Source organism: Phoxinus phoxinus (assembly GCF_949152265.1).
Source record: "Phoxinus phoxinus genome assembly, chromosome: 24".
NCBI classification, from domain to species: Eukaryota; Metazoa; Chordata; class Actinopteri; order Cypriniformes; family Leuciscidae; genus Phoxinus; species Phoxinus phoxinus.
Genome location: NC_136899.1, coordinates 17471860 through 17490292, shown reverse-complemented (window position 1 = coordinate 17490292; position 18433 = coordinate 17471860). Strand labels below are relative to the sequence as shown.

The 18433-nt window shown below is 41.8% G+C and overlaps 1 protein-coding gene across 1 annotated transcript in view; it reads right to left on the bottom strand.

Moving 5' to 3' along the window:
• The window catches only part of LOC306992330 (ADP-ribosyl cyclase/cyclic ADP-ribose hydrolase 1), a 226800-nt gene that overhangs the window by 6763 nt on the left and 201604 nt on the right, over window positions 1–18433 (bottom strand). Inside the window, exon 9 of the mRNA XM_079601068.1 lies at window positions 13191–13277. Coding sequence (XP_079457194.1) covers window positions 13191–13277 — 87 coding nt within the window. The remainder of the gene's footprint in view (window positions 1–13190; window positions 13278–18433) is intronic.

Sequence of the window (18433 nt, the reverse complement as noted above, 5' to 3'; positions counted from 1 at the left end):
CAAATAACCAATTATAATGAAAAGCAGATCAATGAAAAAAGTAATGTAACCCCGGGGTCCTGGCTAAATTCCATATTGGCCCTTACCAATCATGGCCAAATCACTTAAAACCACAGACACTGAGACTTTACATATCAAAATACATATAATCATCCCTAAACAATTCTTGACGGACTTATAATCAAACATCGTTCAACTACATAATCCTATATCATGTCTACAACCCATATATGTGACTATCATGCTTAGATCACATATAAGTCATGTAATTGTTATTACTATTAGATGTTTGAATGAAAGTGTTTCTTGTTTCCTATCAGTGCGATTGTATGTTCAAAATTCAGAAGATGGCTTGATTTAAATCTGTGTAAAATGTTTCAGATTCTTATAATAGAAATCATGTCTAAACTGTACCCTCTGTACTCTCTGCTAGAGCTGGAGAGTAAAGATCACAGATAACGCATGATTTCCGACGAGAGGGGAAGAAAATTCCACCTCTGAAATAAAGACAGTAAATAAAGACATAAATTTCGTTCATTCGTCAGAACTCATCCAGGAGTTCCAAACATCCTAACATTTGAGTTTAAAATCTTAGGACACGAACAAAGCATTAGAAGAAACCAGAATGCATTCGAAGATACTAGAGAAGCCTTAGAGAATATAGTAGTCAGAAGCTGTGTCCCAGTGTGAAGGCTGCATCCTCCAAAGGCCGTATTTGAAGGCCGATTGCATCACAGCGGCGCGACAAAACGTCACAGTGGCGCGACAAAGGATGTCCCAATTCAAAGGCTGTACACTTCAAAGGTCGCATTTGAAGGCCGATTGCGTCACCGCGGCGCAATGAACTCTGTCCCAATTCAATTCTGCATCCTTCGAAGGCCGTATTCGAAGGCCGGTTGCATCATCGTTCATAAACGAACCAGTGCCGTCTCAGTTGCCAGGGGGAAATATAAATTTTTCCCTGGCCCAATATATTGATTATGCCATTTTGTTAAGTGGCTCAACTTTTACTGTAAGTCTTGCGGACGAGGAGTCCTGCAACCCCACAGTACCCACCAAGCTAGAGAATCTTCACGTCAAGCCTGAGCCACTGCATGTCATGCCTGCCAAGCCTGAGCCACTTCACATCATGCCTGCCAAGCCTGAGCCACTTCACGTCATGCCTGCCAAGCCTGAGTCTCTTCACATCATGCCTGCCAAGTCTGAGTCTCTTCACGTCATGCCTGCCAAGTCATTTTGTATATATGCCTATGTATGTTTTCTTTCCCTTTCAAATTTAATTACATTATTTACATACGTTAACACCCAATACTTGAAGAGTTTAAAGTGTAATCCGGCAATTCAGGACGGGACGCAGCAAACCAGCTCAATTTACAGCTTGCCATGGTCTTGGCTAAGCCGAAAATATATGACCAGGCGGCGCCGGGGCTGAAACATCCTTACCATGTCCTCCAGTAAAATATAAAACATAAAAAATGACAATAGCCAATTCTGGCTCCATAGCTGTTTAATCAATTATATAAAATAAATTATCAGGATGGCCTCTCGCACCGTTGCTTGGCGCCAGGAGTGGTAATCGGGAACACCTGGTTGCGCAATTAGGAAATCCTACGAAGGCTACATGATGCGTCCTTCGAAAGACACATAGGCTGCGGCCTTCGAAGGATGCAGCCTTCACATTAGGACATAGCTATGGAATAGTATCGTTTCTGTTAAACGATTCAACTGCAAAGCCTGCTTCCAACTTCAAAGACTTTCTATCCATCCGCCAACACACCACGTGATTGGCCACCCAAGACATATATCCAGACAGAATGAATCCACCGCAAAGACAAGCAAGTAGCCTCATTAGCTGAACTAACCCGCCTAAGAAACGATAGAAGGGTTAAATTAATGATTGATGGTTCGTTCAGGTTATGTCTTATAAGTGAAGGAGCAGTCGAACAGCAGGAGAGAACATCAGTTAGAAACACAGAACACATAAGAAGCAGTCGGACAGCAGGAGAGAACATCAGTCTGTGAGTGTTTACTTGTTTACTGCTTAAGAAACCCACTCTAAATCCAGCAAATATAGAAAATTACAGACCGATATCCCTTCTTCCATTCATCGCAAAAACATTTGAATGAGTTGTTTTCAACCAGATCTCCTCCTTTCTTACGCAGAACAACCTCTTGGACAACAATCAGTCTGGCTTCAAAAGCGGACACTCAACTGAGACTGCTCTGCTCTCAGTAATTGAAGCTCTGAGACTGGCAACTGGCAAGAGCAGCTTCCAAGTCCTCAGTTCTCATCCTGCTGGATCTGTCTGCTGCCTTTGACACAGTTAACCACCAGATCCTCCTGTCAATCCAAATATGAAGGGCATCTCGGGAACTGCACTCCTGTGGTTTAAGTCTTATCTCTCAGGTAGCTCCTTTAGGGTGTCGTGGAGGGGTGAGGTGTCTAAGACCCAACATCTAGCTACTGGTGTGCCTCAGGGCTCAGTGATTGGACCACTTCTCTTCTCCATCCACATGACATCACTAGGATCTGTGATTCAGAAACATGGCTTTTCCTATCACTGCTACGCTGATGACACACAACTCTACCTCTCATTCCAGCCTGATGATCCGACAGTAGCCGCTCGCATCTCAGCCTGACTGACAGACATTTCTGGCTGGATGAAGGAGCACCACCTTCAACTAAACCTTGCGAAGACAGAGCTACTTGTAATCCCAGCTAACCCAGCAATTCATCACAACTTCACCATTCAGCTAGGCTCGTCATCCATAACTCCATCAAGATCAGCCAGGAACCTTGGAGTTGTAATTGATGACCAATTGAACTTCACAGACCACATTGCTAGCATTGTCATGCAGATTTGCCTGGTACAACATCAGAAGGAGCAGGCCCTTCCTATCAGAGCATGTTACACAACTCCTTGTTCAGGCACTTGCTCTATCCAGACTGGACTATTGAAATGCTCTCCTGGCTGGTCTCCCAGCTTGCACTGTCAAACCTCTGCAACTGATCCAGAATGCTGCAGCTAGAGTGGTCTTCAACGAGCCGAAGAGAGCACACGTCACTCCTCTCCTTACAAAATTGCACTGGTTGCTGGTTGCCGCTCGCATCAAGTCACTGACGTTTGCCTACCAAACAACCACTGGCACTGCTCCCTTGTACCTAAACTCATTACTTCAGACTTATGTGCCATCCAGATACTTGCGCTCTGCAAGCGAGCGGCATCTTGTGGTGCTATTTCAAAGAGGCACAAAATCTCTGACTGTTCCCTGCTGGTGGAATGATCTGCCTAACTCAACCAGAGCTGCTGAGTCCATAGCCATTTTAAAGAAACTGCTGAAGACATATCTTTTTCAGCAGCACTTGATCCAATAATACTAACACTTTCTCCTCTATTCTATCTAAAAAAAAAAAAAAGTACAGTATATCAAGCTGCTTATTAGGCAGGCCCATCTGTGGGCAGCCTAGTGTTGTTGTTGTTATGGAGCACATGTTTGACGCACGCTGCCGCTAGAGTCTTTTTCCAGCAGAGTGAGCAGACCTCATCCAGTGCCTAAGGAAGTAGCTAAATTCCTTGGAGAAAACGGTAAGGATTAAATTCTTATAACTCCTTTATATTTAATCCAAAACTTTTTATATGTTACTGCCATCTTCGAGAAAAAAAACATGAATCGGCGATATGACGTTCGGCTACTTTGGATATTGATAGCGTAGTTGAAGTTGCATTATCACAGCAGAAGGGTTGCTATCAGGTCACAATAAGTTAGCAAGAATTTTGCAATAACAGACAGTGAATCTGAGACTTTTATTTGTTCTCTTTGTGTATCTTATATTTGAGAGGGTTGTCACTCAATGTAGAGAAATAAGTAATAAAAAAAAGAGACCAACGCACTATAGGCTAGTAAAGGACTGGCTTTGCCTTTACAGACAGACCGGTGCTAATACGGCACTGGTGCCTTAACAACCGTTATCTATCGGACCGAATATCAACGCAGATTTCTGTGCTTCATTTCGGTGCTACTGTTATGCCTGTGCTTCTCTTGGATGCTCTGAAAACGGACGTTGGAATAACAGAAACATCGCTTCGCTGCACGTGATGCTAGTCAGCAGCTAACTTTAGCATACTCTTAGCTAGTAGCTGGATTAAACACGGTTAAAATGCTGGCCAAACAGTGTAAAGTGTGACTGTATTTCACTGTAGACTAGGGATGTAAGGTACATTTATTCGTATTGAACCGAAACAGCAGTGGTGGGCCATCAGGGCCACATTAAGGTAAGCATTCAAAGATTGCATTATATCCGTGTGTACTTGAGCCTGTCAATCAACATTGATGTGTCACATTCAGGCTGAACTTTCCAGACCTAAGCCTCGTTCAGACAGTCAATCCAAATCCAATTTTTGAGCATATCCAATTATATGAAACATGCTGAAAGTCGCTTCAGAAACAATGGTGTGCTATTGCAAAGCGCAGAATGTTGAGCAAAAATTGACAAAAAGAGACAGAGACATGTTTTGTAGGGGTGTAACGGTTCGCAAAATTCACGGTTCGGTTCGATACGACACTAGCAGTTTCTCAATGTCAAGGATACTTCCTTGGCAGGACTGGTCCGTAAATGGAACAGACTAACAAGTGCATGTCATTGCGTCATTACGTCAGTGAAAAGGCTTTCGGCGCAGAAATGGAAGTGCTACTGATTTGGTTGCTCAAGTGGACATCTGAAAATCTCTGTGAAAAATTTGTCAAAAAAAAAAAAATCTAATCAAATCTTGTTTTTCATGCCCTAAGAGCAATAAAAACACATAGGAAAACATTCTGACTGAGGTTATCATAATTCATGCATGAAAGGGTTAAAATGTGCATAAACAATTATTTCCATACTTTCTCCCACCTTGTACTTGGTTTTGTCCCACTTTTTTGAACAAGATAGCAAAGCTGCGCGCATAGGATTGTGGGTGATTTGGGAGCGCGAAGGATACACATATGCATCCTTTCCTGTATATACACAGACTCACCAGGCAGTTGGAGCGTAACAGCGATGCAGCAGTTTAGTTAGCTTGATACAACAATGGCTCTCCAGGCTCAGGCGGTTGGGGCGTCACAGCGATGGAGCAGTTTCAGCTGGATACAACAATGGCTCTCCAAGCTCTGTTAGTACGAGGCAACAATGCACAGAGTGCGAATCACGTTGGTGCAACAGACACACTCACCAGACGGCTGGGGTGAAATAGCAATGAGAAAGGTTGGCTTAATGCAACAGGAGTTTTCCGGGCTTCACTGATACAGGGCAGCAATGCACAAATTGCAAGTCAATTTAGTGTGTCAGGCGGATTCACTAAACAGTTGGAACATCACGGTGTAGAAGGAGGTCAGCGGGATGCAGCAGTGATGTACAGGGTGTGAATCACATTAGTATATCAGACAGACTCACCAGATGGCTGGGGTGCACTATCAATGAGGAAGGTTGGCTTAATGCAACAGACCAGACGTTATCTGGGCTCCACTGATACAGGACAGCAATGCACACGTTGCAGGTCAATTTAACATGACAGACAGATTAAAGCATCAGTGATGAGGGGAAAAATCAGCTGGATATAGCAGCGGCCCTCTAGGTTCTGTTGGTACAAGGCAGTAGTGCACAGGTTATATGTTAATTTGGTGCAACAACAATACTCCCTTTTCTGGTATAAATCCGCTGACGGAGGAATAGCCAGAACAGCTATTAGGCAATGCTCACTTCAATAACACTCCGAGCCAACCTGACACATGCTCCTGTACAGTGCGAGAAATTACCCAAGTTAAGTATATTTGTGAATGAAACTGCACTCAAAGTGTTCATATGAGGTAGATACTCCAACCAAACGTGCACCGCATATGACCACTACAAACAAGCGCCATGTAATAACACACAGTGTAAACAAGGTATGGAGCAATTCCTCACACAGTGGGGGGGTCACACAGCTACCTTATCGTGTCATGAAATAACCAGCTCGCATAAGAGATGCCAGTCCGCCGTCACACAAGGATAACTTATTTACCAGTCGAGGGAGTCAGCGAGCAAGGCGAAGAGGACCAGCCATGTGTAGAGTCGCGTTTACAGAACTATTCGTTTCCCAGCGTAGCTAAACAGTCTCCTCAATCAGTCTAGTCACCAATCACAAGCCCACGTCGATTAACCGTACACCTGTTCCCATTTTCTCGTTACAAATTTACTCGTAACTGGTTTGTTTTCTAAAACCCGGAAGATCGTCCATCTTGCTGCTGACTGTGTTCATCCCCAAAAACCATTCCCCCAAGGGATCTACGTTATGGTTCCACCCCCTTGAGCTTAGTCACCCCGTGACATTTGTCCAAGTTCTTGTTTTGAGTTTCGAGCCTCTGTTTTATGTTTGATTTTGGAATTAAAGTTGCATTTAGGTAGTGGTGGGCAGATCGAGGCTTTGTGAAAGAATGAAACAGTTAAAACAAATGTGCCATATTGTGTCGAGGCTTCGAAACAATCTGACACCCGTCTCAACGGTGACACCTAGTGGTCACTTGCAGGTGTGGATCTGAAACAACATTGACAACGAGCCATTACATTTTTTTTATTTTTTATTATTGTATTTTTCTAACATGTGAAGCTTGTAACCTGTAGGCTCCTCATTGTGCATAATGTTATTTTATCTATCTATCTCTCTATCTATCTATCTATATAGGCTATGTATCTATCTATTAATCTATATATGTATCTATTAATCTACAGTATCTGTCTATATATATTTCTATCCATGCATCTATTAATGTGTCTCTATATGTATATGTCACCGGCCGGGGTGGGAATGGAGCCCAGTAACCCACCAACCGTACCAACTACCACTCTGAGGAGCTACACCAGGAGGACACCACGAGACAGGACACAAAATAAGATAAGTTACTTGGCTTTATTGAATCTTTAAAACATGCTTAAAATAGCGTCAGGAGGAGAGCTGAAGCTCTTTTTCTCCCTCAGGGCGGCCCGAGAGCTGAGCTGGCTGGCTCTGTTCCTATGTGACAACGGTGGAGCTCTGAACACTCGGTTACAGGAATCTTTCGGTGAGTAACTCGGGGAAAAACTCGGGGCAAAACTAGTTTCCTCTATTTCCTCAGGACGGCGGTGAAGCTCAAGAGACTCGAACAGCGGGGGTTCTTTGGCGAGCTCAGGATGCTCGGGCAACGAGGATTTTTCGGTGAGTAACTCGGAACAGCGTGAGTGGCTGGCGTACTGTTTCCCCAGGACAGCGATGGAGCTCAGGATGCTCAGGCAGTGAGGATTTGTCGGTGAGTAACTCAGAACAGTGTGAGCGGCTGGCGTACTGTTTCCCCAGGACAGCGATGGAGGTCAGGATGCTCGGGCAGCGAGGATTTTTTTCGGTGAGTAACTCAGAACAACGTGTGCAGCTGACTTGCGGCTTCCTCAGGACAACGGTGGAGCTCCAGATGCTCGGGCAGCGAGGATTTTTCGGTGAGTAACTCGGGACAGAGTGAGCGGCTGGCGTACTGTCTCCTCCGGACAGCGATGGAGCTCAGGATGCTCGAGCAGCGAGGATTCTTCGGTGAGTAACTCAGAACAGCATGAGCGGCTGGCATCCTGTTTCCCCAGGACATTGATGAAGCTCAGGATGCTCGGGCAGTGAGGATTTGTCGGTGAGTAACTCAGAACATCGTGAGCGGCTGGCGTACTGTTTCCCCAGGACAGCGATGGAGGTCAGGATGCTCGGGCAGCGAGGATTTTTCGGTGAGTAACTCAGAACAGCGTGTGCAGCTGACTTGCGGCTTCCTCAGGACAGCGATGGGGCTCAAGGGACTCAAGCTCTGCTTTTATAGCATGAGCAGCTGGCATCCTGTTTCCCCAGGACAACGATGGAGCTCAGGATTCTCGGGCAGTGAGGATTTTTCGGTGAGTAACTCAGAACAGCGTGAGCGGCTGGCGTACTGTTTCTTCAGGATGGGGGTGAATTGACACCTGCACACAACTATACACACAGACGAGTGTTAGGGTGCTCCCCACATCGGGAAGGCTGGATGTCCCCAAGAAGGATTTGGAGTAGTGTTGTCACAATACTAGAATTTCTAACTTCGATACGATACCTTGAAAAATATATAGACACTATTATATGAATAGGGTGGTAACTACTATTGCAGTTGTTTACGGGCTCCATGTATCCCCTGTAATGTTAGTATTGTTGCCTCGAACACGCTCTGTCGTCCCAGTAACACTTGAGCGGAGCTAGAGGTCACGTATAGTCACGTTGGTTTTGTTGACAGAAGAAACAACGCCGCGTCTCAGGTGCTGCGGTTATCACTCCGCCCAAGTAGCAGTGCTTCGCCTTCAGAGAATATAGTTCCCAGTATTTATACGGTTAAAATATGTCTGTGTCTCATCATGTGACTTTTTTTTGTACACTCTGTGACTATACAAATCACAACATGTAAATAGGAAAATGTTTGTTTTATTTTGTCACTTATTTGGATTAGTATGCTAGCTGCAACCATTTACATCCAGTCTTTGTGCTAAGCTAGGCTAGCGGTGGGTGCGACAAACAGACTTATAGCACGCACGGAGATGAAAAAGGTATGTATGGACTTATCTAACTCTGGGGGATAAGGTGAATAGGCTAAAGTCCCAAAAAGTCGGAGTGTTCCTTTAAGAATTACGGTGAAAAAACGAGACAACACAGACTCATATCAAAAACAATACTAGGCCATCATGTTTCAGAAAAGTTAAAATGAGAAGAATTACAGTATTCCCTTTAGGATTTTTTTTTAGCAGTGGGGAAAGGTCTGTCCAAACAACAAACACCCCTGATGCTGAGTGTAGCCTATGCTTGCTAAATTGTACCCCTGGAGCCTGTTCCTTAAGTCTGTTTTCACCTATAAAATAATTGTAAAAAATGAGTGATGTGAGGGATTATTGATTGTCAAACAATCTTTTGGGTGCCCGCAGCCCGCTCGCAGTGTGAAGCGCGTGTCTGCGCTATTCTCTGACATACCCGCTCGCAGTGTGAAGCGCGTGTCCGCGCTATTCTCCGACATGCCCGCTCGCGGTGTGTAGCGCGTGTCCATGCTGTTCTCCGACTCCGACATGCCCGCTCGCGGTGTGTTTTTACGTGTGTCCGCGCTATTCTCCGACATGCCCGCTCGCGGTGTTCTTTATCAATCAACCAAAGCCGGTCGCGGGGGCGCCGCCCTCGCCATCTTTCCATTCACTTCACTTTTGCTATTTAACCAGAGCGAATGAGACGAGTGCGTCACGTGTGGTGTTTGTCAACGCGCCTTTGGAGAGAAGTGAAAGTGACCGCTCGGCTAGTATCGATACTTCGGGAAATTAGTATTGGTACCGTTAAGATATTTCAGTATCGATATTTAATCGAAATATCGATATTTTTGACAACACTAATTTGGAGTGACAGGGTATATCAACCTTTATCACACTCGTGCATACCTTAATGACTCCACTCTCCCACACGTGAAGTGAGCACTGCAATTCCACAAATAGCTCACAGTGATTTTAGGCCTTTACTCCATTCCGCCTGGGTCACTCCATCAGAGGAGGAGGGGTGTGACGTAGTTTGGGCTGTGTGAGAATTCGTCCGAGAACGTGTCTTCAAATCATCAACTTCAAACACTCACAAGAGAGGAACAGCAAACAGACACGAGCCTTCCAGTATTTCATAATGACCCCATGAACACAGACAAAGTATTTCTGTAGCAATTAGGAAATAGATACTTATCTTCACAGTGGTTTTACAGATAATGGTCTTCACACTCGCAATGGCAATCCTCTTTACCGATACAGGTCCTCACACTCGCAATGACAATCCTCTTCACAGATACAGGTCCTCACACTCGCAATGACAATCCTCTTTACTGATACAGGTCCTCACACTCGCAATAGAAATCCTCTTTACAGATACAGGTCCTCACACTCGCAATGACGATCCTCTTCCCAGCCAGCTCCGATAGTCGCGCTCGCTCGCTCTCTTCAGCCTTGCCCTTCGCGTTCTGTCTCTTCTCCCGAACCCCCTTCTATGCTTTTAGATCCTCCAAGCTCTGCTTTTATATCCACTCTGACATGCCTGTCCTAATCGCCCCCATAATCAACGCCGATTTTCTGCAGCTGCCGCTAATTTCTAGGGATGGCTGACGCGAAACAGTCGTTCTGAAGCTTTGCGAGATCCCGAAGCGCAGATGTTTCGAAACACTGATCTGAAGCGTGATTCAAAACAGCCATGTCACTTGACTATGGCCAAACAAAGCCTCGAAGTGTTTCATCAGGTGTGATCCGCCGAATCAGCGTTTGATTGACACGGTCAGGAACAGACCACACATCTTGACCTCGTGGGTTTTTATGAGAGGAGTTTGATTTTGAGATAGTGGATTTTTGGTGATATGACGTCACTTTGTAGGCCAAAACGCAGAAGTGAGTTAGCATTTTAGCACTTCCGGTTCCCTCGCCCTAAAGTCTATGGGTTTTTTGAATGGGTTTTTGCTAAATCGCCTGAAATAAGGTCTGTGGTTAACAAGGCCTCTAAATATTTTCACGTTTTGATCTATGACATAAAACACACCAGTTATAACCTGCTTGTGATTTTTTAAAACTTTATTGTGACTTAAAAATGGTGGTTGCTAACAAGTTGCTAAAAGGGACTACATCCTTTGGCGGGGACGTTTAGACGTCATCATGATAAACAGGAAATCTCTATAGGAATTATTAATTATTTGGATCCGTATTCTAAAGTGAAGATCATGTTAACTAACTAGTAATGACTCAAGTGTTAATGCATACTTTTATAGGACTTACAAATTATTTGGATCCGTATTCTAAAGTGAAGATCATGTTAACTAACTAGTAATGACTCAAGTGTTACTACATACTTCTATAGGAATTACTAATTATTTGGATCTGTATTCTAAAGTGAAGATCATGTTAACTAACTAGTAGTGACTCAAGTGTTACTACATACTTCTATAGGAATACCAAACAAGTCATTTCAAGCGTATGAGATATTGTTTGTGAACTTTTAAATACTATACTTTTAGAAAATTTCTTTAGAATTATGCATTAACACTTGAGCCATTAGTTAGTTAACATGATCTTCACTTTAGAATATGGATCCAAATAAACAGTTCCTATAGAGGTATGTAGTAACACTTGAGTCATTACTAGTTAGTTAACATGATCTTCACTTTAGAATACGGATCCAAATAATTAATAATTCCTATAGAAGTATGCATTAACACTTGAGTCATTACTAGTTATCGTGATTCCATGCTGTAGTTACTAATGAAGAGCCAACCCAAAAGGGTAGAATCATCTAATCATTCACAGGATATATATACACACACATATTTATATATATATATATCTACGTATGAGCAAAGAGACATACATAAAAACACTTTTGAGAAGTAGGTTAAATAATAAAATAACTGGTATTTGGATGGCTGATGACTCAGTATGTTCCAGTACTCACCATGATGAGTCTAGTTATTCAAAGCCAGTCCAGAGGAATGCCGGAAAATCGGCCACAGGGTAAGTGTTCCAGACAAGTGCATTTATAAAAACAATTCTTAAAAATTATTTAGTTCATGGATAGTTCTCTAAAAGACAGCAGTGCATAGGCTAATTATTGACAGCTTTCCCAAATCATAAGTCTGCTACGCTATTACATATTTATAATTAGTGTACAGTATCTAGCAGTAATGTTAATCTAGTGCTAGTAATTTTTCCTGCATTAGTTATTAAGTTTTGCATGAATTGTGAATTTTTTTCTCTGGGAAGTATTGAAAAATAGTAGTTATTGATTAGTTATTAGTGAATTACCACTTAAATCTGTAAAAAATTCAGTAGTTATCTGGGAAGTATTAAAAAAATAGTAGTTATTGATTAGTTAATAGTGAACTACCACTTAAATCTGTGTGCTATTAATTACTAATTCGTTAATCAGAGTTACTTGTTAGCTAACTGTAGTTACTAGATTGTTAACATTGTGTTACTCATTTGTTCCTGTGTAGTTATTCATTAACGAAGGATCCGTATTTTAAAGTGTTACCGATAATATTTTAGCTTTGAAGTGCTGTAAAAAGATGTTGGAAGTACTTGAAAGCATTTCACGATTCCTGCTAAACTTCCATGGTTACAGTTAGTGTTACTAAATTAAATCCATGGTGAATGTTGCTGATTTGTGGACTTAAAGTCTACAGTATAGGCCTAACTAGTTCATTCACGGCACAATGTTTCTCCTGGTTTCCACGTCAGTGCTGTTTGATCTAATAGAGCTCTACGGTTAATAACAGAGACATTTGAATGCTTCTCACTAGATCTCGCAGTGATGTTATTACTTAATAATGGCGAATTCAAATGCTTTCTTTACTGGATCTCTTAGCACTGTGTAGTAACAGTGTCGCCGCTTGATCAAGATCGGCTCACGCTCAGCTGCGCTGACATTGGTCCAAACTGATAAACAGTCTGTATTAAACAAAAAATAATGAGTAGTGCAGTTTCGTTCCGCTTGTTGGACAACAAAATTTTGGTCGCACCGAATCGTTCGGTTTATAATGCGTACCGAATCGAAAGCCTCGTACCGAACGGTCCAATACAAATACGTGTATCGTTACACCCCTAATGTTTTAATATTTGCGGAGAAGACAGCATGGAATAAAGCCACACATACCAGCCTCCTACGTTTCTGCTGCTCCCTTATAAGATGCAGCTACACATTGTCATGTAAATAAGACAACTATATTGCAAACCCCTCCATGTTGCGGTCGTTGTTGTTGTTGTTTTTGGTGTATACCTACCAACGTGACGTCATTGCCATAGAAACCAATACAGATATTCCGGAAAATTAAAGAGCAGCATGGGACTTACAAATCAGATCTCAGTTGAGATACACAATGGTGTCAGTCAATAATCACTCGGATACACAATCGGATACACAAATAAACGGATTTGGACTGACAGTTTGAACGTAGCCCTAAACCTCTGCAAAAAGTGCATCTGCATGTGTTCAGCAATTAGATTGTAAAACTTACAGATTGTTATTCATAAGTTATCGCTGAGACCCAGAATGAACCCCACTTAAATGTATGGCCAGGAGCCACTATTGGGCTCAACAATTATAAACAATTATATTAAATATTTTGAAAAAATAATAAATCAAACATACAAGTCATTGTCTGTGCAGGCCCAGTGGAACCCTCGTTTTTTTAAAACCTCTATAAGTCCTGGGATGGATCCCTGAGTGCAAGACTCCCTAGATAGACAAAAACAGAAGAACGGTCATAGATTAGTGTCATATAAAAATATGACAATACAATGTTCAATTACCTTCTCTTGGTCTGTGTTCTTTGCACAGTGGTAATTAACTGCGCCAATCACAAAGCAATTGCATCATTGGTCGCCAGATAGCTGTTCATTAAACCAGGGCATACACTGTGCGATTTCTTCAGCAATGTTTTTGTTAAATACCAGCTCTCACTGTATGAGTAAAACACATATGAAGTAAAGCCAAAGCTCACGATTTATGTTCTCACACTATTCGGTCTGATCATCGAGCTGCGACTTGACTGCTCGCACTATACGTGTGAAATATGCACAATAACCCTGCATGCCGATGATTTTGTGTATCCAGAGATATCGTCAAAAGCATCAGCTATTTGTGATATCAAGAGGATTTGGCATTTCCAATTTATGTATTAAATTATTTTTATTACTTATTATGTTATTAAATATGTTGATTGGTGCCTCAAAGAATTAAGCAGATTGATTTAAGAATACAGGTACTGATCATAATTGAATTATTGAAATATGTGAGATTTGTTTTCAAGCTTTTATATTGTAATATGTGTGATTTATGTTTTATGGTTTTAAGTGTCTTTAGTTATTGTAGATATTTTATAGGGGCAATTATGAATTGTGTTTTCTTTGTTTTTTTACAGATGATGCATGATTGCAGTTTACTTTTATTGAAAGCTTTGGGGGCTTACTGGGTATCTTAAGAGATGACTTTAATGCTAAATTGGGTTTTGCATGTTGAAGGGCCAAAGTGATTTAATTCATTTTGAGATTGTTGTTTTGGACAGTGGGGTTTCCATTTTCTTATATAATATGGTTTGCTCTGTTAAGGTGTGTGGGTGTGTGTGTGTGTGGGGGGGTGGGGGGTGGGGGGGGGGGGGTCGGTTGTATACAGTAGGTTTAATTAGGTAGTTATTTTTGCTTTGGAATTTGTAGTGAAATTGTTTTATTTCTGATTTATTGCTCATTTTTCTGTTTTATTAGATTCATTTCTAAGTGTGTACTTATTTGCAGAGCAATTGCCATTTGATATGATTTAGGAGCCCTGTTGTCTGTAGTGGTTACAATTATTTTTTTGTTTGTTGTTTGTTTTATTTCTTTGCCATTTCTGATTACCTGTTGAGCTACTTTTGAATATTTTTTAATACAAAACTTTTTTATATTTGCAAAGAAACACACTGTGGTTGCTACCCTCTTGAGTTCTCATCTCTTTTGGGGTTACACATAAATCTCCCTCTTTTCGTTTTCTTTCTTCCTGCATTAAATATTAAATGTTTTAACTTATGTTTTCCTGCAGGCACAGTGAGGGAAACTGAGTTTAGAGTAATCAGTTCGTAAACTCTGCTTCAACTGTGCAAGATGTGTAGCAGGCGATCAAAATATGTCAAAAATATATCCGACCATCTGATTGCCAGTTGGGAGAGGTTAATCGGCTCTCGTTTCCCTATGTACACTGCACGACAAACTATACACGACAAAGCTGAAATTCAGCCTGACTCTAAAAATAGTCGCACTAGTCAAAATTCGACTCAAAATCAGACAAAAATCGCCCAGTGTATGCCAGGCTTAATGGGTCACTTCATTTTCTCTGATCAGATAGCTATCCGATCGTGAAAAGACCAGGTGTAAATACCCTCTGAAATTAAGCATAGCATTAGTTTTGGCAGGTCACGTTAGTCAAGCTTGCGTCAGCTGACTTTCAGTTGATCCATATCCATAGATATACATAATAAAGGCTAGATGTCTCGTCCGCGCTGCTGGCCAATGGAGGTCGATGTCCGCACCTGGCGGCCATCTTGTCACAGACAGCTCGCTCACTCGTAACATTGTGTTTTAATGGTGCATGTACTTTTTAAATAACCATAACTTGCTACATTTTCTACCGATTTTCAAACGGGTTGGTTTGTTATAAACATCAGAGATGTAGTTATGACACTACTTATGAATAATTATAATATTATATATTTCAACATGTTCAAGCATCCAGAATTATCCCCACTTTATTAACGTTTGTAAGAAACCAAACCGTTTGTAAATCGAGATTTCAGCGAGATAAGAGTATTTGTGTTTGTGCAGATCACTCACCTTACATCAGGTACCACAGAGCCCGTCAGAAAGCTTGCCTGTGACAAGATGGCCACCGGGTGATGACGTTAGAGACTCCGCCGTAAGACATCTAGCCTTTATTATGTATATCTATGTCCACATCTATAGGAATACGACGCCATCACAGCATCCCTATATAAGGTCCATTCACTGGGACTTATTTATAAAACAAACGTATGACAGAAAACTGGACGTATGGCCAATTCCACGCAAAACTTGGCATTTATCAATATTGACGTGAGTGGTGTCTACGATCAAATCTCACGTCAGGTCTCAGTTCGTGAATGCAAGTTTTTGAGATAGCGGTTAGGGCTAATTTGTGTGCAGCATAGTAAATCTGGTGTAGAATTGTTATGAGAGCATTTTGTTCATTTAGATTACATTAGAATAGATGGGTGTGGGTTTTAATAGGTTTGTTCCATTAAAAATAGCCTACCACAATTTTTTTCATGAGGATTCACACATTATCAAATAACGCACCTGCAGTGCTTTTGTGAACAGAAAAAACAACTATAGCCTATAAAAGGAATAAAATAAATAGGACTATTTATTAGGACACAAAATATATTTCACTTAAATAATTACCAGATTAACAAAAGAAAAAAAAAACTGTGCGACAAGTAGTATAAGCTAAGCTCGTTTTTGTGAAACTCTAATGCAGTGTATTTGTTTTCTTTATATATATTTATTTTATTAAATCCAACTGATCTTGCAGGCGCCTCACATGCGCATAGTGCCTCACATACACAACAAATCAATAGCGTTGCTAACTTGACATTTCAGCCATTCTTCTTCAAACTAAAATGCAGTCAACTAGTGATGAGTCGTTCATTGCGTCTGTCACGTGACAAATGAACGAAAGACTCGGAAGGTAAAGTTATTATTTATGTTCCCTGTAAATAATTTTTGACTGCATTATTATGATTTATTCATTCAGAATATGATCAAGATTGCATAGGTAGATGTGTTCTGGGAATTTGGCTGTTAAAAGTATAAAATGTTAGCCCCTTATATGAACGAAATGACTCGGAAAAAGATTTGTTCATTTTGATGAACGAGATCGAACAAGAGAGTCAGTAAAATTATCCGAACTTCCCATAACTACACTAAGCGTGCCCAGCATCCAAACCAAACACATTTTTGCCCATGTGAAGGATGCTGTTTTACGTGGATATTGAAACACGTTGTAATGTTTGCTCACTGGCTAAACTCAGGGATAGTAGAAAAAATCCTGAGCCTGAACTTTTTTTCCCTGGGAGGTAAGCAGGTCCCTAAGCCAAGATATATGCCCTGATCAACATGCCCTGCTTCCTTGTAAGAACATTTTGATAAATAGTCCCTTAAATTATAGATTCTGGTGACTTTTGTGGATATAAATGGACATCATTCAGACATGAGATGTACAAACCCAATACAAGCCTATATTACAGTAGCATCTTTGTGTAGAGCACCAGAGCTCCTGGGACCCTGGGCCTGTTCATTAATCCATCCCTGCTTTTACTTATCTTACTTATTTATACAGTCACTTACCTGCATACTACTTGCTTGTATAGCATACTGAGACTACAGATACTACAGCCATTTTAAGGTCAGTGGTTGGCAATTATAATACTCCAAAGTAAACTATTGATTAGTAGCCTGACTTAACTGACTTAAGGGCATGAACAAGGAGATATACATTTTTCTGCAAAATGCACCATTTATTTTAAATATATATTTTTTAAAGTTACAGTGCAACAAAACTGTATGTAATACACAACTCAATTTGTTTATTCAAAACCATAAGAGAACAATAATTGGCAATAATTTAAAGGTCTTCAAGAACTGAAAAACAGTGAGAAATAAATAAAAATAAGCAAATACAGTTTACTACAGAAAATATTTTCCCCTTCTTTTCCTTTTTGAACAGGTTTTTGGGTTAGCAGAACCTTTCCTTTTCAACGTGTTTGGTGACAGTGCAGATTATGCTTTGGATTGGCCATGAAAGAGTGGAAAGAAACGTGTTGGTAAAGAGGATGTGGATAGCTAGTGCAGAGGAGGCTGAGACTGGCACAGAGGATGTTTTGGGTGGCCATTTCTTTTTCAGGGCCTGTTGACCAGAGGAGGTGGTGGCTTGTGCAGAGGAGGCTGAGACTGGCACAGAAAATGTTTTGCGTGGCCATTTCTTTTTCAGGGCCTGTTGACCAGAGGAGGACGTGGCTTGTGCAGAGGAGGCTGTGGCAATTGGAGGACATCTGGCTTTTCCAGAGGTGGTGGCTGGAGAAGATGAGGGTTTGTCTGGTGTTCTGGCCTGTTGACCAGAGGAGGCGGTGGCTTGTGCAGAGGAGGCTGAGACTGGCACAGAGGATGTTTTGGGTGGCCATTTCTTTTTCAGGGCCTGTTGACCAGAGGAGGTGGTGGCTTGTGCAGAGGAGGCTGAGACTGGCACAGAGGATGTTTTGGGTGGCCATTTCTTTTTTAGGGCCTGTTGACCAGAGGAGGTGGTGGCTTGTGCAGAGGAGGCTGAGACTGGCACAGAGGAGGATTTGGGTGGCCATTTCTTTTTCAGGGCCTGTTGACCAGAGGAGGTGGTGGCTTGTGCAGAGGAGGTAGAGACTGGCACAGAGGATGATTTTGCTGGCCTTTTGATTTTTCGGTCCTGTTGAACCAGTTTGTTTGCCCCCTTTGAGGACTGCATCCTTGCTGCCTCACTCAGTCTTTTCTGCTTTAGTGCCTGTTTAGTCTCTTTCTTTTTCTGTAAATGTAATTGGTAGTTTTGGAATGATGAAAGGCAGGCTCGCCTCAGAGACTGGTCAATGGTCATAGTTAAGGCTGTTCTGTCCCTGGCTTTAAGTGTGGACTTGATTACTGCGAGGCTCTCATAGGTTTTCACATTCATGGAGCACCTGTCATCTTCAAGGATATCATCCATCAAATTAAATGATCCTTCCACAAAGGGGCCTGTGAAAATGGACAGAAGAGCTTTAACTAGCTTGCACAGGGTCGGATACCTCACATCCCTTTCTGCCT